We start from the raw sequence: 22,030 nt of genomic DNA, 5'->3' as shown, positions 1-22,030 counted from the left end.
ACGCTGCACACACTAGAGCAGCAGAATAATACAAATAAAGATTTCAAAATATGATATCCAAGTGCCTCAAGCAAATTCGGGCTACTATTTCGAAAATAAAATGGATCACTCAATGACCCAGCGTTTATGGTTTAAATGAGAGCTACTACTACTTTCCTGGGACCGATGACTGCCCCCGCTTTTGGTACTACCATAACTGTTCGCTCGGTGTACTTGGACTTCATTCATGTTACGTTGAAGTGCGGGTGCAGGTATTGATATCCCTTGGAATCCTGTCTCGAATGGCTCCGCATTCTTGTTGGAGAATCGTGGGCCTTGTGTGGAGCCGTAATGGAGGGAAGGCACATATCCAGATTCGTAGTCATCGAATGATGAAGCGTAGGTGGGAAGAGGCTTCTCCGACGATGGGAAAGCCACTTTCTCGAAATCGGAACCACCATACGATCTGTTTAGATCATCCTCCTCATCGAGAGGTTGATGAGCATTCACTGGAACCAATGGTATTAGCCATGACAAGCATCAGCAGCGAGGAGTGAAAACACTAACAATAGCGAGCTAACCCCTTTCCGAAATTGAGGCGACATATAATTCCCAATACGATGGAAGTAAACGTGAGGAAGACTGAAGCACATGCCATGATAGAGAAGAAAATCCAGGTTCTGAACGTCCATCGGAATGTAGTTGAAATAAACATGACTCCCCAGCCAATCAAGTAAAGAACCGAAAGTGACAAGAATATAATCATTGGCACGCGAAGTTCTCGCCGAACGGCAAACCATCCCTGATAATGATTAATTGGAGAAAGTGGTTGATTGTCGAGAGACTTACAGTCATTAACCAGGGAATTAACAACTTCAAAGGTGTTGCAGTCAGTATCTGGAGCAATTTGAATGAAAAGAACACGGAAAACTCACAGCCAAGGTTATGAACGATGTCACCTTGTACAACTTTAGGGATGTTGCGAAATCACCAATTACGCTGTTGAGAAGCTGATCGACCCACAGAGAAACCGTCACAATCATAAAGAACAAAGACAGTTGGATGGTTATCGAAAGAATCAAAACGAGTTTGTAAATGCGATTGATAGTCAACGATGCTCCAACGCGTTTGAATGTTTGCCATCCAAACAACTGAGTTGAGATAAAGGTTGAACAAGTTGAATAACCAAAGAAAATGGGAACGCTATAAAACACTTACCTTGATGAGCCTCCAAGTCAGAAACGATGATATGATTAGAGCAATAACATTCAGTGCGAGGCTTGGAATTTCTGCCTTGCTTCGAGCTTCCCAGTAAGTTGGCAGAAGGGAAACTTTGTTACATGCACCATGGGTGATAACACGATTAAAGTCTGAATGGAATTCGGCAGTATGGCTAATTTGGAAAGCTGCCCAACCGGTCGCCATTAGATGCGTGACTAACGAGGCCAAAATATGGGGAATGGATTCGTTCATGAGGGCGACAATAGACATGCCTAACACCCAAACCTGGAACGCCATGAATACCATATCTTCGCGTTTGGTATTACCCAAACTGTATCGTTATCAATGACGAGTGTACTTAGATAATTGTATACACGTTCAATGAAGTGTACTTACACAGAGACCGGCCAGTTGAGTGCCCAAAGACAATCGTTATCCAAAGTAACATTTTGATCATTTACTAGTCCAACCAAAGTGATCTGGACCGTGTTGCCTTCTCGAGATGGAATTACCTGAACGCCACGTCGGTAGTTGTGATACTTTAGCGGAAGGTGAGATCAAGGTAAAATTCACAAAAATTTATGCGTACTTGGAAAGGATCATTGTCGATATCGGCACCCTCATCGTCTGGGCTACTCGTCAATGGTGGGATACCGGTTCGTGTGTCGCTTTCATCGGCCACGGAAGTGACTTTTGCAGTAGCAATAACAGTGACAGTCTGGGTGGATGTTTGGGTAGAGAGCACACGAATGGTGGTTGGAGTACTAGGTAGCGTGGTAGAAATAAACGTGCTTTTCGTTACGCTAGCTGAAGAAACCACTGCTGTTTCCTTTGTGTCGTATGACAGTACGGAGGACGCCGATGAGGTCGATGAAATGAAAGGTTGGGCCGAAGACGCTGTTGCAATTGCAATATTATTGAAGTTGTCATTTTCAGAAGCGGTGCCATTCCAAATGACAGGACAAGAAGCAACATCGACATTCAGGTTGGAAGGAACCCAACTACACATCCGTAAAATGGGGCCATTCAGAAGGGGGAGACTATTGTTGGTCGTTTGTGCTTCGTTGACTATGTTGGAGAGGAAATGGGCTGCCTCCGCATTGATAGTGAATGCCTTAATTTGAATCGACAATTGAATGATAAAATGGGCGATGGAGAATATGAAATAAATGATAGTGAGCCGAGAAAAGGAAATCCTGTTCCACTGAAAAAATAGGTGAGATAAACCGCTCCAGTGTGCGAGCATAAATTCACCGCAGACTCACCATAAGTTGCAACGGCCCAGAAAGATGAACGGCCTCTCCCAAAGACTTGAACTGCATGATGCCTGCTTTTGAATTAGCCAAGATCGGCAATTGAGGATGTATAATGTGACCTTAGGAGATTGGTAGTACAAATTAAAACTGGCCGCCAGGGAAAGGGCTCGGTCCAGCCGTCGAAGAAGGTGAAGGAGAGGAAGGAAGACGACGAAAGATGACTTGACCACCGACCCAAGGTTGTCTACATTGGTGGTGGGAAGCCTGGGCCACATCAAACCCAAATCATCCATTTGGAGATCGCCGTACTGCCAAGTTGTCAAGGGACCCTGCATCTCCATCGCAATAATATCTCTTATGCAATTCTCACTGTCTACATCAATACATGCTTTTACAACTGATACCAATGCTTGTCGCCAATGAACCAAAATACTTTTCGCTCCTCCACTTCATCAAAAGGCAGCTCCGTCCCACACGTTGTCCACACTGATGAATATCCTAAACGAACACGGAGATATCCCTCTCGCCGCAAATGTCGGAGAATTTCGCTCACTTCTTGACGATCATAAACTGCGCGTAGACGCCATCGAATTTCCGTCTGTGGAAGATCATCAACAATGTTCGATAGTTCCAAATTTGACCAACTTGCCTGAGTAATTCCAGGTCTAAATACGATCAGACCCATCACTGCCCGAAGGCCAGACTGCCAGAAGTCAGCAACTCTGTTGCCGCGAATGTCTAACCAGCGGCGAGGCAGTGCATTGACAAAAGGTTCTTCAGATACCACAACAGTCCACTTCCGAAGGTATTGAGCAGAGACTAGTACAAGGGAGTCATATCCCATCCAGTGTATCAACGGTATTTCAGCCTCCACCATTTGGTTCACAACTATCGCCACTCGTAAATCTCGAGGGCCCGCAAGTGACTGAAAAAAATGAGACCTTCAAACGAGAAGAGACAAAAAGGCATTACGACATACAATGAGATCGCCTTTCTTAATTCCGGACTCTCTTCGTTGGCTAACAATATCCAAAACCCAATCAGCGGTTTCTTGATCATCTTGGGACAGCGAAATGCGAAATATTGACCATGCGTCACCGAGACACATTGCACAATCGATTAGCCCTTGACCCGTAAGCCTTCTGCAGCATGCTGGTATGTTCTCGACACTAAGTCCGTGTCCCGAGTCTGTGTGCGCTTCTACTGATGGTTCCAGGCATTCATTCATTGAATCGGCGGATGTGGCCGTGATTTGAGGGTCATCTGAGGATATATCTTGACTAGCTCGCGCATCCAACCTATAACGCACAGCTAGCGCAGTTTCGATTTGATCGTCGTCTGAGGCATTGTAATTAGCAAAGCTAGCAATACAATCGCTCATACCCTACCTGCTTTTTTGCTGTTCCAATCAAGACCCGGGCGTTCTGCTCGAGGCAGAGAAGTGTCAATATTGAAATCCACCTAAAAGAAAGCAATATTATAGATGCCAGAGGAAAATAAAGTGTTGAGATACACACTTTATCCTCGGAAACCAATTCAATCAAAGTAGCACAATCTCCATCAGTGGCCGTCAATGGCCAGTCGTGCCAAGTCGTATCACTTGGATCGATTTCCTCCAAAAGCGAAGTAGCGTCTTGGAATGTGTCAGACGTGATATTACCTCCGATAGCATTTTGATTACTGTAAAAAGATCGACAATAGCTAAGAAAGGTTGATTTTTAAAATATAACATGTACATACGCTTCAGAAATCTTCAGCTGACGTCCTGGTCCTTGTTTTAGTGGGTCCCGTTGTGACTTAGAAAGGACACCACGAGTCAAGAGATTCTTTGTGGCTACATCAATGACATCTTGACCCCAATTTTTTAGCAATGACGATCCCTGGGCAGGATCATACCGTTCAGGCGGTGTGCCCATCGCCATCTTCTTATATATGAGTTGAGACCGTAGGAGATCAAATCCCACATACCTTGAGAGTAGACTCTGCCAATGCAATCTCATCCAATTCGGACAGTCGAACTTTGGGGAAATTTTCAGGGCATCGTGATATTACAGCTTTCTTCAATCTTTTCTCGCGACCTTCTTCGATGAGGGCATTCCACATGAAATCCCAATCAGGAGCGGTTTTTTCAGCTTGCACGACATTATAGGTTTCCATCAGAGATGCAACATCTGAGGGAAGAGTAATTGTAGCAATTTCTTTGGTCTGAGCAAATCCAACACGGCTAAAATATTGATTTTAGTGTTTTGTGGACTATAGATAGCAATAACACCCTCACATGGCATTTTTATCGACATGTGCCCTCAGAAACTCGATGTGCTTAACCAAATTAAAGTTGGATGCACTTCCAAAATCGTCATCTGGAAGAGCAGAAGTTCCCCTGTGCTTAATCCAGATATCATACCAGGTATCTTCTAGGCGGCGTAGGTACGCTTCATTCCCGGGCGTTTCTTTGATATGTGCTAGCCGTTGGCGCACAGTATTTCGCGGCACGGACGGGAATACTTGTTCGAAGGCACCCCAATCAAGTCTGGAAAGGCTTCTGCAGCGTGCACGAATGATTGCTGATGCATCACGGGCAAGCTCGTCGTATTCTGTATTCCATTGAAAACGATGCCGCCTTGTGACTTTTTTCGGAATGGTAGCACTACTATCTGATTATCGGTAAGTTTTTATACCGATGATTAAATATAAGCGGTTCTGGAATACGCACCAGACGGATCCGCATTCTGGCCTTTTCTCTTTTTCCGTTTCACTGTAACCTTGGAATGTTGCAATGGCGGTCCTTGAGATTCAATTAGGCTTTGAATAGAAGATTCCGAGGCAGGTATTATCGCAGCTGATGTGGCAGAGGGTTTCTTGGCATTCGAAAAACTTTTTGATGCTATTTTCAAGGCCTTCGAGTTCGCCCAATTTGCTTCGTCCAAGGTCGATTGAATGTCTTTTTCCCATTCCGAGGCATTCTTGAGAGAAATCGATTGTAGAAATTGATTTCGAATTCGTTCCAGGCGAACAACAGCGGGTCCTGTCAAAGCTGTCGCATGACTTTTCACGAGCAACTTGGACCACTCTTGCTCTCTCTGAGTTCTTGCTTCTTCGGCTTTCTTGGCTAAAGATAATTTAGCTTCCTCGGTACGTTTCTGCGTTTTCCTGGCCTTTTCTTTCATCTTCTCTGATGTTCGGATAAGTTTGTCTCTAGAAGAAGAAAAAAAGTTTTCCACAGTTTCTTGAGGAGCGCTAATGACCCATGCTATATGTTGTATTTGATTGCGTCGTTCTGTATCATCTGAAATTTGAAGAGGGGTGGAAAATGCCATTGAATCTATGTATTGCTTCATGTACTGCATTTGATGCCAGGTTAAAAAGTATTCGGATTTCCAAGATGCCGCACGACGCAGAGATCGAGCTGCAGCAACACTTGCGGCAGAAGCCTGGGATGAATGAACATCGATGTCGATATTGATGTTTGTGTTAAGACATGCTTCGCGCAGTTGATCCCAATAGACCGTGACATCGAAATATGACGAAAGTTTGTTGGTTTTCCAATAGGGTGGATGAATTTCCGATTTTGCATACAAATGGATAGAACTACTTTCATTGAAGCACCAATAGTTTGGGGCAATCATTGGGGTGTTGATCGTCCATCCGTCCAATGAAGCTACACTGAACGACGTTGGATGACCACCTTTTGGAATGCAACTGAGGAAAGGTTCCTCAATACTAGAATCAGATGGTCGCAGAGGTGTGACTAAGTTTAACGAACGAAGTATTTCCAACATGTCAAGAATCCGGGAACGAGCTCTAGATCTTCCAAGCTGCAAAAGTGTTTGAAGATGCTGAGGCAAATCACGAACCAACGTCTTCTGGCCCATTGATGACTTTGTTTTCATGGCGAGCTCCTCGTCAAAGGTCAAAGGTGAGACCAAAGAGCAGTAAAGATCTAACGGGAGGTCATGGCAAAAAAAAGACAAATCTATGACTCTTTTTTCATGAGAGACGATGTTAGTTGAGTCCACTTGCGTTTCGAATGCGTGTATTGCGGCAAGATGTAATTTTCGACATCTCAACGCCTTTCCGACTATAAAGCCATACAACTGAGCAACCGTAGTACGTTCTGCAAGAAAAACATCTCGAATTGTGGTGTCGTCGTGGGTGAATAATTGCTTAGCTCTGCTGACATTTTTGCTCCATCGTTCCTTATCGTTGGTGCTAGGCCGTTCTAATTGAAGAAGTTGGAGAGGAAGAATTCCTCTCGACGTGGAGGAAGTATCAGCTCCATAATCTAACCTCCTGTCAATTTTGACAAATGAAGTTAGATGAGATGCTGGTTGCTGAGAACTCCGCGCAAGTTCAGCAAGAAATTCATTAATTTGATTCTGTTCGATGTGGGGAAGATATACAATGCACGCTGGCCGTGTGACACCAGTGAATGTGGTGACTGAGGTTCGGAGTTGCTTTATTCGTCCCTTATTCTCTAAGCTGGCGAAAGTCGCAGTGGCAGTTCTTTTATCGGTTTTGGTTCCGACAGGGGCACTAGTAGGCTCTCCCGCTTGTGCAAGACTTTCCAATAATTTCATATGGGCTTGATAAAATTCCTTGTTTTGGATATTGACGATACCTCCGGCGTTTTCAACGACTCGAAGTAGCTCGTTTTCCCGTCGAAGTTGTGAAACATTGATCCTAGCGGCGTTAGGGACAGAGTTTGGTGTTTTTTCGGGACTTTGCGACCCTTCTGAGAATTGAGAAGACGAACGCATATCGGTTTGATTCATTATTTCAGGGATATCCGTCATGCTACGAGCCATGTCGCGGACATCATCACCCCTTTGTTCAATGTGCGTATTATTCTGTTCTAAGAATCATTATGAGGTTTCGATAAATGTGATGATAGCCTTACCGTAGATGGTACTGTGAATACATGGTCATTTGTGTCTTTATGAGATCCCTCATCAGGTAACAAGCGATTTATAAGTTCGCCACGTTCGGAGGTATTTGGTTCACCTTCCACAACTGAAATACTTTTGGAAGTGGGGATATTTACGTTTTTTTTCTGCGCCTTCGGTGACGTATCCATGTTGATGTCTTCCGCATAACCCTGGTGGACAGAAACAGAATCAGTCAATCTGTTGACCCCAAATAATACTACTTTCCTGTTCAGAAACGGTATTCGTGTCCGGAGATCGTAATAATTGTCGCTCAGTTACTTCATTGTCAATTACATCAGCAATCTTGATTTTTCGTGGGCGGCCTCTCCCTCGTGTAGTCGGGGGATCTGTGTAGTTGCTGTTGTTAATTTGGCTTGGGATAAGTTAGAATTTAGCATACCCGGTATTCGCTCTTGGGGTTTCTTCGAATGCCGAGTTTTCTTTTTAGGAGGATCATCCAAATCTTCGATAGTAGCTACTTGCGTGCTATCCAGCAAATCGTCCCTTTTTCTTTTCGGTGCCTGCAGTCTTAACGATCGAGAGGGAACTTGACCATCGTTTTTGATGGCATTTTTTCTTGGCCTTCCGCGTTTGATCCTCCCGTCCGGGAGAATTGGGTTCTTGGTTTTTTTATTCCCTGCCTTGGATATACGACCTTGCTCATTCCTCTTGAAGCTGTCACAAAATTGGATCATTTCGGCGTCTTTTTCGTAGAATAAGCTGCCAGGGACCGGTAGGAAACCGCCAACGTCTGACAAGTCAATATTATCATAACCTGCAAAACTTTTATTATCGAGTTTTTCTTGCGCTACAAGTTTGCGATAGTTGGCAACTGTAATGTATCGGTGACGTCGCTCTCGACCACTTGTTTCTATTAATGGTGCGATGCGTAGGTCGCTTAAATGAGACGGAGGATGGTGGTGAACAGCACGACTCAAAAGAAGTTCAATAGTCCGTTTGTCAAAATGGCAGAGCGACGTGGATAGGTCCTATTTATTAAAAAAAAATGTTGGTACGTGACCCGTAGATAATATTAGATATAGATACATACATTAAGAGTCATGCCCGAGGTGCCAGAATCCTCCAGCTGATCGATAATTTGCTTGTGTAGAGTAGTATTGAGTTTGATACCATTTTGTCCTATAACTGTACATATCTGTTAGACAATGACAACGTGATTTAAGCGGTAAATGTATTTTTTGTTACCTTCAGCATTTTCTCCCAAATCATCATCTGCATCGGAGAGAATTGGCACTGGGTCTCCATGGGAAGAAAGCTCTTGTTTTACAAGGCGGAAACATTTCACCGATTTGCTGTTTGATTTTCTTTTGTTACTTGGAACCACGACCTTCTCTATGAGTCGTTGTTGAATCATCTCACGAATTCTGCTTTGGAAGAACCTCCGGTCCGTTTTTGTCGGATTCGAAAATCCCTAGGAGATATCAGGAAAATGTATTCTCGAATACACCTTGAAATGCCCACCAGGGTTATCAGCATGTTATTTGAGGCGTGCATATGATTTTTTGAGGCTTTCAGTAATCTAATGACCCTTCCACTTATCAGCGGAAGACTTGATAAGTGGCGAGCATCGATAGGTGTGAAGTTGAGAGCTGCTGGATCTTCAATTTCCTCGTCTTCTTCCTTTAAATCGGCCTCACTATCGAGACCTGTTGTTTGAAGATTTTCTGCCTGTGTTTCTTCGTCCCGTATGGCCTTCCATGACGAACTTCTGTCGAAGAAGTATTTGTGAATGCAGAAATGAGTACCCACACCACCGCGACGAACTTTCACTCTAGGTATTTGTTAGTGTACAAAATTCTGAAGATGAATGGCCAAACCTACACAAGTTCGAGCTCTGTTAGCTGTCTGACCAAGTAAAAACATGTCTTTTGATCATATCCGGATTGTTTCCCAAGGTCCACCACAGTAACTCCAGAATCTCTTCCTCGAGTAATGATCTGTAGGGCAGAGTACACCATGGGGCTCATTTTTGACGACTGAGAAAAGATGTGAATTAACTTGATCAAGATATAAAATTTCCACTAACTCGGATATGAGATCCTGTAATAGCTGCAAATATGGAATCAGGTTCAACAGCAATCCTTAAACGATCCCCATATGCGTGTTGTAGAGTATCAAGAGAGGTTGTTTTTGGTTCAGAGATGGGATCCAATTGCGGAGGTTGCTGTTCAACATGATCTTCTCCTCTAGCCTGCGCCTTGCGCATTGCACTTGTCCGGGGTGCTATCCATACTTCTGAACCAAGTTCGGGAGAAACCACGCCCACAATAGTAGAGGGCTGCTGCACTACCAGAGCCCAAACAAAGGCACAGAATGTGTCGTCAGGATTCTGAGTATGAGAGGAATTGGTGTGTGCATAGAAATCAACAATGAAATCCTTCAGACGAGATACATTGGATCCTTGAAAGATTTTGTGAGAGGAAGAAGATGTAGAATCACTCGAGAGAAACTTACCCAACTCGCCGTCGAAGGCGAGTTCGCGAAGACAGTGGTGGATAAGTTCATCCATAAATGATCGGTTGTAGTACCGCGAAGTAAACCAGTTTTAATTGGGATTCCTGGTCCAACGGTATATGGTCCAAAAAACCGTTCTCTAATGGGTTTTGAAAGTAAAGTGCACTCAATAGGAGAACATCGCCCGCAAGAGCCAAATAATTGCAGTTATTGTCCGCACTGAAACAAGCGTTCTTTACCAGTTCTTGAAAAATGACATCGGAAAGCGTTTCAGCACGTGACAATGATTAAGTACTAGATTTGACTTCAGTATATACTCAAGTCGTCGTCTGCAAGCGCCTTGATGTCCTATTACACTGTCGATTGTCAATGAGGGCACGAGATCGAATTGCAGTACCCGATAACGGATGGAGCGGTTACGTATTTTTCTTGATTTGTAGTATAGGTGATATACTAGACAAATTGCGACGGAACTTCTTGGAGAAAAAACAGACCATTTTGAGAAAACCAATAGAAAGGTTTCTAGAGGATAAATCAACAGAGTGCAATAACTTTGCTGAACAATTCTTATTTGGCTTTGGGTTTCATAATCAAACATATTTACACCAGCATAAAACAAAAAGCAAACACGAAAAGCGAAAGATATATAATTAGCACGCCTATTTGTTGATTGTAGCAAGGTCATTTCAGTTATATGGTTGATCGAATCAAACGACTTGCTTAATCTTTATCATAAGATTTAGCTATGAAATCACCAAAACCATCTATCGGAAAACATTTTTACACACCTTGCCGGTATGAACGTCGTAGATCCAACCTGTAAGAGTCGTTGCTTCGAAAACAAGAGGATTTTCTTTCAGAAATTGGACGTCGGCTTTGACATTTTCCTCTAAGGATGGAATTGGAAGAAAATCTATAGCGTTCACAGCTTCCGCAATTGCCGCGTTTCCTGGGGAAGCTGCTATCACTTGTTCCCTTAGTTGCTCGTTGGTGAAAGTGAGCATTCCACAATCAGTATGACGGAAGACGGCAATTTGGTTTGTAGCAAGGAGGCGTTGCGAGACTACGATGCTTCGTAGAGCTTCTCGACTAGCATTGAATAATAAATTGTTTGCCCGGGTCTGCAATACCTAAAGGGCACTCACGCAGAACCACCAGCATTTCGGATGATATGGGCATCTCCTAGATCGAGCCCAATCTGAGAGAGTGGTCTAAATAATATTGTGCAACGTTTTAGATATATAAACCTTGTCGAAAGAAAACTTGTGTACTCAATGCGGGCGTCCATGCAAGTCACTGTCAGTCCATAGAAGAGTCAGATCGTAATGAGTGAATATAACGCCAGAAGCCAAGCTCACCAACGATAAGGCGCTTCTTTGGAGGTAGGGCAAGATCCCCCTTGTTGAAAGAGGAGGAGTACGTTTCATTAGCAGGGATAAATTCTTGATGTGAAGACATTGTTGACCGAAGGATTATTAACGGACGGAGGGGTGAAAAGTAGGGAGTGAGTGCAATTTATCGGATATAAGACTATCTCTTGGGAGATTTTCGATGGCGCGATTGTACCCTCATTATGATGCACTTTTTGTTGTGCCATGACTGACAAAATTCCTGGGTGCCTTGACCCTTTATATAGGAGGAGGTGGTATGGGTGTGGGTATGTGATGAAAGTGATTATGTCAGTAAAAGCGCCGGACTTGGGTCATGATGACGAGTAAGCAATGTAACGTGAGTTCTAAAGTCACAGAGCCATTGATTTCTTCGTTCTCATTACTTCCACAGGCCTCATGACTTCCATACATATTAGACAGCTACTACAACCTCCCAGCTTACAAGAGTCTCAACGTAAAGCCAAAGAAACAATAAATTCAAGGTTCCCCACTATCGATGATTTGGATGAAGTCGAATCCCCCTTCCTCGAACACCAGAACGAATTGAATCGAAAAGTACGTGGTTGCATTTTCACGAAGTTAGTTGGCTCAATGTACACTGGTAGCATAGCTATCTGCCTCTCAATCTGACTTGGACATCTTTTTGCGACGAACTCGTGTGACAGCAGAGAACCACTTGACCAAAGCGAAAGACGTGTCGTTATTGCGACATACCTTGAATGACGAGCTATCTGACTTGACACAAAGCCTAATATCTATTCGCGGATCGGATGACCATAAACCACTTCTATTGGAAGACATAGAAACCCTGCACCGCAACCTCAAAGAGCTGCAAACAGTCAAACAGTACATTCAAGTCGTCGAGCTTGGCTTAAAGCTGAGGTAAGTATGTCCATTCTGGCTAAGTGGTTACTCTCACGGATTTCCTGTAGCGAGGGGGCCGTTGAGAACGTGCGACAAGCTTCCAAGATTTCGAAGGAATCTGTGAATGCATACGGAGAACTTCAGAAATACGTTACTTCAATCGTGGATGCATGCTCTGCAGTGGAAGATTTGAATCAGCAGGGCCTTAATCTGGTGTCGTTCATGAAAAATCTTCGCGATAGGACGTGGGTTGACATGAAAGGGATTCTTTCTAGGTCAGTCTCACAGTCTATAATTCACATTCATGACATTGCTTACCATTTCCAGCTCTCTGGTAACATGTGCTGAGAAGTTTGGCTGGCCTGCACCCGTAGAATATGCTTCAGTTGCATCGCAGGATCGCAAAGCATTTGAAATTGCCTTCTTTAACCTTGTGAAATTTCAAAGCATGTGAGTTAGTTTGCTTTCCCCTTGGTTCACAACCTCTGACTGATTGATACAGTGGCCAAGAAATACACAATCAATCGCCCCCTGGGGACAAAGACGGACTTTATCCTCTACAAGCACTTATTCAACCCATTTCTCTGCGCTTCAAGTTCCATTTCGAAGGTTCACGACAGACCAACAAATTAGAAAAGGTATGAGGCTTTTACCCTAATCCATGATTGTAATTGACTCCTCGCTAGCCTGAATGGTATTTTACACATATACAGAATGTCAGTCACGAACATGCACACTTTATGAATAATGTCATCCAAAGGTTGTTGGACAAAACAGAATACAAGCACATATCTGCGTGGGTAAGCGTCTGACCTTTCATGTGCATCGGGATTCTAAAGTTGTTCTTTCAAGAGAGAATTCACGCAACTTCTCTTCCCGCTACTTGTCAGAAAACTGCGGAAGACAGTACCTTTATTATTGGATCATCCATCTCTTCTGGCACATACAATATACCAGGCATTATCGTTTGACACCGCCATTGTGGAAGAGGGTTTCGAGCTTCAAGGAACATCAATCGTTCAAAATACACCCAAATGGGCAGGCATTGCCGATACCGTTCTCGGAAACGCAGATTGGTTTGAGACATGGCTATCGGCAGAAAAACAATGTAGGCGCTCCCTCGTTATTGCGACAATGCTTCGTTAATGAAAGGGCCTTCTAGTTGTTGAAGGACAATATAATGAGGTCATAAACGCACCTGACGCGTGGCATATTACTGACGAAGTCGAGAGCGATGAAAATATGCAGGATTTGAGACCCACTGTATCGTCTCGGAAGATAAAGTCTTTGATCGAACAAATCACGGGTAGGTTATACTTCTTCTCGTTGAGAGTGTTCTCACCGAAAAATTTGAAGATCGATATTCTCCGCTGCCTCATGCTGTGCAAAAGGCACATTTTCTTCTTCTCATTCAACTCCCATTGCTGGAGGCTTATCATGGCCGTATATCTTCATCTCTCGTTGCTTTCGAGACCCTGTCATCATTCTTTGTGCGTTCAGTACCCGGAGCTTTGAACTTCAGTCTGCGTGAAGCGAGTTTGCAGGAAGATCCTCGAAATCGTACAAGCGGGACCGCAGGAGCAAGTAGCTTGTGCAAAGCTTTGCTAAGTGCAGGATATATACATGCGTGCCTGGAAACATGGGGTGACGACCTGGTGAGTTTATATTCTTGTGCACAAGAACAGGTAATTGAATGAGCTTTGCCTAGTTTTTCCTGCAACTGTGGGAAGAGTTCATCGGTGATCAGGACCTGCGCCACTGGGCTCAAACCAGCCCTTACCTCCCAGATTTATCAAATGGCAGCAATCCTTCCCCTGGTGATATGATATTCTCCAAGATGATATCCAATTACAAACATCTGTGCGTTCGCGCTGAAGACATGGTCATTCAACTCGTCTGTGGTGAGATCGAAAGTGGTTTACGCGCACATCGTGCTGCTGCGGTGCAAGTGTCGTTATCTGCACCCTCATCGTTTTCTTGCTGATAGTCAAAATACAGTGCATCACCTGTCCCAACGGATGTGTCGGAGTTTGGATTGTCACAGACACTTTTAGAGCCCATTGGACTGCTCTCTTCACAACTTAATCTTCTTCGTGCGACTCTTCCTGCTACCCTTTTCATTGTCGTCTACCGGCGGATTACCCAACGCTTGGCCGATCATATTTTGCACCATCAAATCATGTATCGGGGGAATCTGTCGCTTCAGGAGGCAAAGTCCATCCGGTCAGAATGCGAGCTATGGGTAGAAACCTGCTATATTGCTGTAGAAGGTGCTCTTGGTGGTGGTCATCGGCGCATCCAAGCGCCCTGGAGCAAACTTCTCCAAGCTGGAAGATTAATTAGCTTGGAAGGTGAAGCACGCGAAAAAATTGTCAGTGCCACATTTGGCTCACTCAGTGATACCGAATGGGAAGAGATTGTCATTGAAGTAGTTGGAATGTCCGAAATGGCAAGGGACGAGGTAGTTGAGATTCTTAAACGTCGTGAAGATTAAATATATGTAATCCACAAATTTACCCCAGCCGTTTCTGATACATAATACAAAAAAAAAGTATCCAAAAAGAAAGAGAGAGGACAAAGACAGAAAAAAAAGAAAGATGGTCAATCATTGCAAAGCAAAACGATAACAGTCACAGTTACATATTAAGGTGGAGAGGAGGAAGAGACTCAAAAAACAAAGCATCATTACATCACTCTCAATGTCCACCCATGCATTCCACCATCTGCCGCAACAGCTGCTGCTTGGGCAGCGGCAGCGGCTATCCAATTGGTATCAACAGGTTGTCCATTTTGCTGTTGCTGGTGGCTAGCCGCCATGTTTCCGAGATCCATGGCCTGGAACACATTTTCGCATGCTATCGTACGGCCAGAATGATACCCAACGCCATCTGATGCGCGGATAAACAGTAGCGGGAGACTCCTCCCTGCAATAGATGGCATTGGAGGTGGAGGCGGCACTGATCCCTCAACTCCGTCAGGAGGTGGATGTGATTTATTGCCGTTGGGTGGAGAAGTATTCGTTGGCAAGGCGTCGTCTTCCAATGCTTTAATGACATCAGCTAGCGGAGGCATTTCAACAATGACCACAGTGTGCAATGGAGCACTCATGTATCGCCCTGGCGGATTCGACGCGGCTGTAGAGTCCCGTCCTTCTCCAGATCCACCAGGAATATAAGAGTTTATGGCAGTAAGGGGGCCTGGTGGTGCTGCCTGGTAGACACGAAGATGGAGAGGCCCAAGGTTTCCTAGATAAACATCGAGGGGGGTCTGATGTCGTGTGGTAGGATGTTCGTAAAAGAAATTGGAGACAGTCAACTCGATAGTGTTGTTTGCAGGACGGTAGGCTGGAGCGGTGAACAACGTTGGAAAAGGAGTGATGGGTACCTCAGGTATAGTGTTGTTCTGACCAAAGGCATCAAAGAAGGTATACTGGAACTTTGCTAAAACAACAAAAAAAAAAGGTAAATAATGAGCAAAGTGATATAGATGATTATGAGTGAGATGCATACAGATACCAACAATGGTCCAACATAGATAATCATCGACTTCATCGCAGACGACTCGATAACCGTCCTTTACTTCTTCACGTACACGAGGAGATTGGAATAGGAGAGGATGTGTGCCGGCCTGGGAAGACATCCCCGGTGCCGGAGGGGCAACCACCCCAGGTGTTCCGGGTATTGGACCGGCTGCAGAGAGATAATGTCGGGAGCCGTCGGGATTGACCCGCTGAAGAGCAATCTTTTGCATCTGACTGACGGGGCCTCCTTCTTCGTGGGTAACCTTGCCCTTGTCGACTTTGCGGATCACAAGCGGCGAGGTAGAGATACCGGAGTGTGTATCAGACAAAACAATTTCACACCCGTACGTTACTGGCTGTGGACCTGCAACTATTTTTGAAAAGAAAAGGTTAGAAAAAAGACCCTATCACTTCTCATCACATGACACGTACCAACCGAGGAGGCGGTTACAGTCATGCCTGGTTTTCGAACGACATTGACATTAAAGGCCGACCAGGATACGTTGCTTGCGCAGAGCTGACCACCATCAATAGTCATGTACTTTGTACGCACAGTTTGTGAATTAATTCGGTTGAAGAGAGAAACAGGACCGCCTGCCAGAATACACGACGAAATGTTACGCGTCTTTGCAGTCTTTTTAGAGGGCTTTGATATGATTGTAACAGGCGCCGAATCAAACGAAGCCCAGACTCGACCACTGGGAGTGTCTGCGCCTTCTGGAACAAGGGCGGGTGGAGGTGGTTCGGCAATGTCAAGAGAGAGCTGAAAACTCTTTGCCTTTGCAGTCCCCGTAACGTGCAAAAACTTGAAGCTCGCGGTCATGTTGTTATCCAAGGGGGCCTTTTGCTCAAACGAGCGCTCTCCACTCTCCGACACGACAGCCATGGCGAGCTGCTGGGTACGCATGTGCCAAACGGGACCTTCAATGTGCACGACTGGGGGTGGACAAAGAAACCGCTTCTCGCTCCCGTACGACTTTTGTGCGACGGCGGCATGTAAACATATGACGGTGGTCATTGGCATGACGCGTGCAGGATCTTGAGATACATGGTCGCGCACGATACGACGAATCTTGCTGTGTGGATCTTCAGGCTCTGCATCCTCCAGCTTGCGCTTGCTCGAAGAGGCCTTTAGAAAAAGGTTATTTGCTCTGCACAACTGCCAGAAATAGGACAGGGACCTGCCTGGACGAGAGAATGGGCCTGGGGATGTTGCGGCCACTGTTGCGGGGGTGCATTGGCGGCATCCTTGTTGGCAGTCAAAATAGACTGCAAAGAGACATTTGGATCTGCGGTCTGTAGATGGGGCGACGAGTGGGATGAGGGAGGTGTATGCGAGTTGCGCAAAGGCTCAGATTGGACCTATATAAGAGCGTGTCGAGACACGGTATGGATTAGAGATAAAGTATGGGGAAAATTGCAGAGGGAGAAAACGGAATTGCCTGTGCAGGGGTATCTTCTCTGTGGTGGGATTCCGACTGTGGGTTATTGTTGGGCACTTGGGCCATGTGTAGGTGGTGGTCAAGAAAGAAAGGATCTTGAACAGCCGTCGTCTGCGCCATTTACTTACAGGGCGTGAGAGCAAGACGTGGGTGGGAATTTCTTAAACTCCCTCCGTCGTGAGAGTTTTGTCCCACAAACAACAGTCACATCTTCTCACGCTGTCACTCTCCATCACCTGATCTCCCAAAAAACAAATCATTCCAATGCAATGTGTATGTAGCGTGCTATGTACCATAGTCCATGTCCAAAAAAGTGCGTATAGTCATAATTTCGTAGCTGTGTCCGTCATTATTATGCATCTCTGCTTTTCCGCCGCGTCTCCTGCGGGAATGGCACTCCTCCACGCTCAGTTTTGACGCCCATTTCGGCATCCTGCTGATACCGCTGCCAGTCTTCTACTTTCATCGCTGACAGCCGTCGAGACGATGTCCCTCCTTGGTTCCCCAGCTTGTCTGCGCTCAATGATCGCGAGTGTCGCCGACCCGCTTCCCCAGACGATCGTCGTGAATGCTCTCCTCCTCCTCCTTCCATTTTCTTCCTCTTTTCCAATGCAGCCACTTTTTCTGCCTGTCGTCGAGTGACCGCTTCCTTTTCAAGCGCTTTTGACCGGTCCCATCGTTGTCGGGCAGCCTCCAGTTCGGCGTGCTCCCTCTCGGCTTGGGTCAATGGCGCCTGCATGTCCCGGAGTTTTTCGCGATGGCGTTCGGTCAATTCTTCAAACGTTCTGGTCCGCGTGTTGGCTGCCAACTGGGGAACGGGGGATATGATGTTGGCCGATGCTCGCCGAGGCGGCAGGATGGTCACCGGTCCCAGCTGATTGCTAGGCTTCTGTTGTATCACTCGCGCCAGGGGAACATCTTCCGATGAATCAGTGCTAGGTGCGGCGACACCGAGAGCACTCTCCCTCCTCTTCCGGCGCTGAAGTGCTTCTTGCACTGCTGGGGCCATGGGTACTCTATTGGTCACGATCGGAGGGGTGATGCCAGCCGGTGGCTGTAATAGTTTACGTTCCTGTATATACGAATCCCAGTCAGAGTCTTTGAGGGGTACGCTGGTCGGTCTAGTGATCGGGTCATTGGGTGAGTTTACTAAAGAAGAAAGTTCCATGGAATGCACGCGGGCTCGAGGAGGGGCAGCCTCGCGCGGTGGTCTCGCGTGCGATGATGGTTGCTGCTGGAGGACATTAGTAGCGTCAAGACTAAGGGTGCGCTTGGACGCGAAAGATGGGCGTCGGGATGCTTCCGAAGAGGACGGTATGGGTGTTTCCGACTTTAAGATATCAATTGACCGACGTATGGTTTGAATCTCTGCCAAAAGTTCTTGTTTCCGCTTGAAGTCCTCCAGTTCAGAGGCTGACACCTGCACTGGGCGAGCCATGACGTCGTCGGCAATAAAACTAGACGGCACGTCTTCCTGAATGCGGGTGCCGAGGTCCAAGTTGGGAAGCATGGAACCAACGGGCTGGTTGCTGTTACGGGCAGCACGCCTAAGGTCATCTTCCGGAGTAGGTGCAACTTTGAAGTCGGATAGACCTGATGCATGGCGGGGGCGGGGCTCATCGAGGAGATAAGAGGAGCGGGGATCTGGAATGGGGGAAGCCGAATCCTCCCGCTCTTTCATCAGCGGAAGAGAGGACATGGTACTGTCCTGTCGGCCATGCTTTGTAAGGGTAGGATGGTCCTTTTCCCAAGCGTCACGCTCCTGGTCGACAGTTGCGAGCCTATCTGCAGCGCGGAGTTCAGCCTCCTCGTCTCGTTTCTGAGTCTCCTCGGCAATTTCCTGCATCTTCTTCTGAAGAACCTTTAGGATGCGGAGTTGAACGGCTATGCCCATCAAGGAGACGGCACCGATGAGGCCGAGTTCGATCTGCATAGTTTGGGAGACAGGGAATTGGATATGGTTTTCAGTAAACTTTGGAAAGAGGGCAGGAAAGCCTAGGTTCCAGACGTAAAACTGCGGATTGAAATGGTCAGATGATGGTGTTGGATGGGAAAAACGCATTGATTACCTCCTTCAAGCCAGCGGTAGTAAAACAGTCGACACCGAGCATGAAGGAAGTAGCGCCAACGAATGCCGTGGAGATGAGAAGTACATGGTAATGGATCTGATGGGTGGCGAGAATAAGCTAAGGTAGAGGAGGTGGAAAGCAAAAGGAATAATACCTTTGGGATGGTAGATAGAGCAAAACCGGCAACAGCACATCCTGGTGAAGTTGTGATTAGGTTGAAATAGAAAGGATGGAATACAAAAATATCAAACCAATGTAAAGAATCCACCTGAAACCGACCGATTTGATGACACCCCCGTTATGGAAACACTGGATCCACAGACCTAGAGCGAAGCCACCCCAGGCTCCAATACCATACCTGGCACCCTTCCAGAAGAAGATGGCGACTGCGCCACCGGCGATGCCAGCGATGGAGGAAGCCAGAACGAACATGCCTCTGAGAGTTTGAGTTGGGGGATTTATGGCAGGAATTACGCCGAATTTTAGAATAAGAACTATACAAACAAGAGATAGGGTATAGAAGCCGATGAGGAAAAAAGAGGTCCTGTGAAAGACGATAAGAAGGGTGAGGATGAGGAGGAAGAGAATAGAAGGAGACGAACCATCTGTTTTTGTGGCCCCAGAAAGCGGAAGGGAGGCCAGTAAGAATAAGAATGACACCAAGAACGGCAAAAGCGGGATCAACGCGTGTATCCTGAAGAGCAAAGAGATTAGGGAGACAAAAAAGAAGAGAGAAAGAGAAAGGACATGCAAGAACGAAAGGATCTGGAGTAGGTGAGGGCGAAGAAGAGGTGGTGGGAGATGTGGTGGGTGTGGGTGTGGATGTGGTTGTAGGGGTTATAGTGTAGGTGACATTGAATACGCCGGGGAGGACGGTGGTAAAGACAGAGGGCTGCTGACCAGGACGGGTGGTGGGGATGGTGAGGGTGACATCGCCGGTGGAGAGGGAGAAAGAGAGAGATTGTGAGGAGGAGGAGGAGGAGGAGGACTGGGCGAGGAGGAGAGGGAAGGGGAGGAGAGAGAGGAAAAAGAAGAGGAGGAACATGACCGTCAGCCAAAGACGACGCGCCGGTAGAAATGGCTCGCAGAGAAGGAGACGGTCAGCCACTGCCGCATGACGATTAATATTAATAATAATAATCGAAATGCTCGAATACCACGGGGGTCTCTCCGACCCCGTTAATCACCCGGCTCATCCGCCCGTCCTCCCCCTCTGCCACCACGCTCACCACCCGACCCCCCCGCCCGAACCGCCCGACCCGTCCTGCGATGTGCCGGTAGCCCTCCACCGCCCGGCCCTCGGGCACGCCGAGCAGGAACACATGGCTCAGCTGCGGCATGTCCAACCCCCGCACCGTCGCCGCCGTCGCCACCAGGAGCCGCGGATTCCGCGCGACACCCTCCACGCCGCTGCCCGCCTGCGCCAGGTACGCCCGCCCCCGCCGTTCTACGAGCAGATCCAGCGCCTCCGCATTCACCCCCAGCTGCCGCAGCTCGTACACCATCCGCTGCACCGGCGCGCTCGACCCCACCACCACCAGCGCTATCTGCGGCACGTCCAGCGCAAATGCGGTTGCGATCGCCTCGACTGCGTGCGGGTTAAACGGCGACTGCGTGCGGGCGTATTCTACGCGGCGGTCAGGGCAGGAGTCAGACTTACTTTCGTGGTCATCTGGGTCTTGACGCTCATCTTCGACGGCGAGTGTTTCGCGTGCGGCTCTTGGTGGCGGCTCGCGTGCGCCCTCCGCGTTCACCACCGTCCCATCCGGGCGCACTACCAGCAGCGAGTGCAGCACCCGCCCCGCCTCGTCGCCCTCGCCGTCACCGCGCACTTTGACAAGATTCCCCCGGTTCAGCCAGTGGCATTCTCTGAGCAGGTAGTCGCGGAACCGCACAGTAAGCGTCGCGCTCGTCATGATCAGCTGCGGCAGGTCATCCGGCGCGCCGTCAATTTCGCCATCCTCGTCCTCGTCCTCCTCCTCATGCTGCGTCGCGGCCCTCAGTCGCTTCGCGTATATCACATCCAGAATCGTCCGTGTCGCTCCCGCGTGCTTCTGCACCTTCCGCGGATCACTCTCAATCAGGCAGTCCACCTCGTCCACCACCACCGTCCTCACAGTCTCCAGTCGTAGCGCTTCCCGCTCACGCTCATATACATCCATTAGCGCCTGTGGCGTGCAGATCAGGATGTGTGGCGCAGTCTCCTTCAGCTCTTCTAGCCCACGCGTTCCCCCTCCGACCCGCACCAGCACTTGTGCAATCGACCGAAGCGGCGGCGACGGCCGCAACGCATCCGTTACCCGTTCGATCCACCGTAGCAGCTGCAGAGCAAGATCTCGATGCGGCACAATGAACAGTGTCGTAATAACTCTCTTTCTGCCCCCCTTCTCGTCGTGTATAATCATACGAGGTTTATTCAGTAGTCCGAGCACTAGTCCAAACGACCTGTCCTGTTCAACAAATTTGTCTTGTCTTGTAATCACAAACTTACTTTCCAGACCCCGTCAAATCCTTCAGCAGGATATCCTTCCCACCCAGTATCTCTGGGATAACCTTCTCTTGTACAGCAGTCGGTTTTTCCACTTCTGGGAACGCCCTCTGCAGTGCTTTCACAAACCTGTCGTCCAGTCCCAGCGCAGGAAACGACAGCGCCACCCGCTCCCCATTCGTCCCTTCCACAGGTTTACGTTTTGCCATTGCCTCTGCATACTTCTCGTACATCCCACTCATCATTCGTTGCCCCAACCGTCCACCACATCCTCTCAGACACCATGTCCGACCGTTAATCCGCACCAAGCTCGTGGAAGGAAGAAGCAGAAATTTCATTAAAGTTATCACGTGCGTCTCCATCAAACAAGGTTTTAATTATCACGATGGCGACATGACAT

The 22,030-nt window shown here is 47.2% G+C and overlaps 6 protein-coding genes across 6 annotated transcripts; 1 reads left to right on the top strand and 5 right to left on the bottom strand.

Moving 5' to 3' along the window:
- Nucleotides 1–105: 105 nt before the first annotated feature.
- JR316_0000706 (uncharacterized protein) lies at nt 106–2,522 on the bottom strand (the record flags this gene model as incomplete). The annotated part of the gene is made up of 8 exons (XM_047886520.1): nt 106–488; nt 547–781; nt 829–852; nt 915–1,130; nt 1,198–1,531; nt 1,597–1,739; nt 1,790–2,404; nt 2,466–2,522. 8 exons carry the CDS (start codon nt 2,520–2,522, stop codon nt 106–108), a joined length of 2,007 nt encoding a protein of 668 aa, XP_047754266.1.
- A 325-nt stretch (nt 2,523–2,847) lies between these two features.
- JR316_0000705 (Transcription factor tau subunit sfc3) lies at nt 2,848–9,911 on the bottom strand (the record flags this gene model as incomplete). The annotated part of the gene is made up of 17 exons (XM_047886519.1): nt 2,848–3,381; nt 3,436–3,794; nt 3,845–3,917; nt 3,974–4,136; nt 4,197–4,378; nt 4,425–4,680; nt 4,735–5,110; nt 5,170–7,303; nt 7,354–7,551; nt 7,661–7,728; nt 7,782–8,370; nt 8,433–8,521; nt 8,588–8,813; nt 8,864–9,173; nt 9,224–9,378; nt 9,429–9,802; nt 9,857–9,911. The coding sequence occupies 17 exons, from the start codon at nt 9,909–9,911 to the stop codon at nt 2,848–2,850; spliced, it is 6,141 nt and encodes a 2,046-aa protein (XP_047754265.1).
- A 709-nt stretch (nt 9,912–10,620) lies between these two features.
- On the bottom strand, nt 10,621–11,314 carry JR316_0000704 (Beta-carbonic anhydrase 1; the record flags this gene model as incomplete). Its single annotated transcript, XM_047886518.1, has 4 exons — nt 10,621–10,945; nt 11,002–11,067; nt 11,128–11,152; nt 11,215–11,314. The coding sequence occupies 4 exons, from the start codon at nt 11,312–11,314 to the stop codon at nt 10,621–10,623; spliced, it is 516 nt and encodes a 171-aa protein (XP_047754264.1).
- Nucleotides 11,315–11,643: 329 nt separating this feature from the next.
- Nucleotides 11,644–14,605, top strand: JR316_0000703 (RAD50-interacting protein 1; the record flags this gene model as incomplete). Its single annotated transcript, XM_047886517.1, has 11 exons — nt 11,644–11,802; nt 11,858–12,129; nt 12,180–12,386; nt 12,439–12,561; nt 12,614–12,749; nt 12,798–12,911; nt 12,964–13,219; nt 13,274–13,417; nt 13,468–13,766; nt 13,820–14,061; nt 14,110–14,605. The coding sequence occupies 11 exons, from the start codon at nt 11,644–11,646 to the stop codon at nt 14,603–14,605; spliced, it is 2,448 nt and encodes an 815-aa protein (XP_047754263.1).
- A 191-nt stretch (nt 14,606–14,796) lies between these two features.
- On the bottom strand, nt 14,797–16,878 carry JR316_0000702 (Transcription factor cbf11; the record flags this gene model as incomplete). The annotated part of the gene is made up of 4 exons (XM_047886516.1): nt 14,797–15,551; nt 15,621–16,001; nt 16,064–16,760; nt 16,813–16,878. The coding sequence occupies 4 exons, from the start codon at nt 16,876–16,878 to the stop codon at nt 14,797–14,799; spliced, it is 1,899 nt and encodes a 632-aa protein (XP_047754262.1).
- Nucleotides 16,879–17,425: 547 nt separating this feature from the next.
- On the bottom strand, nt 17,426–21,872 carry JR316_0000701 (putative ATP-dependent RNA helicase DDX28; the record flags this gene model as incomplete). Its single annotated transcript, XM_047886515.1, is given in 8 exon segments — nt 17,426–19,087; nt 19,143–19,238; nt 19,297–19,337; nt 19,394–19,686; nt 19,745–19,836; nt 19,900–20,130; nt 20,330–21,614; nt 21,634–21,872. 8 exon segments carry the CDS (start codon nt 21,870–21,872, stop codon nt 17,426–17,428), a joined length of 3,939 nt encoding a protein of 1,312 aa, XP_047754261.1.
- Between the last annotated feature and the right edge of the window lie 158 nt (nt 21,873–22,030).

Source organism: Psilocybe cubensis, chromosome 1, assembly GCF_017499595.1.
Source record: "Psilocybe cubensis strain MGC-MH-2018 chromosome 1, whole genome shotgun sequence".
Lineage (NCBI taxonomy): Eukaryota > Fungi > Basidiomycota > Agaricomycetes > Agaricales > Agrocybaceae > Psilocybe > Psilocybe cubensis.
This window is presented reverse-complemented; position numbering and strand designations above follow the sequence as displayed.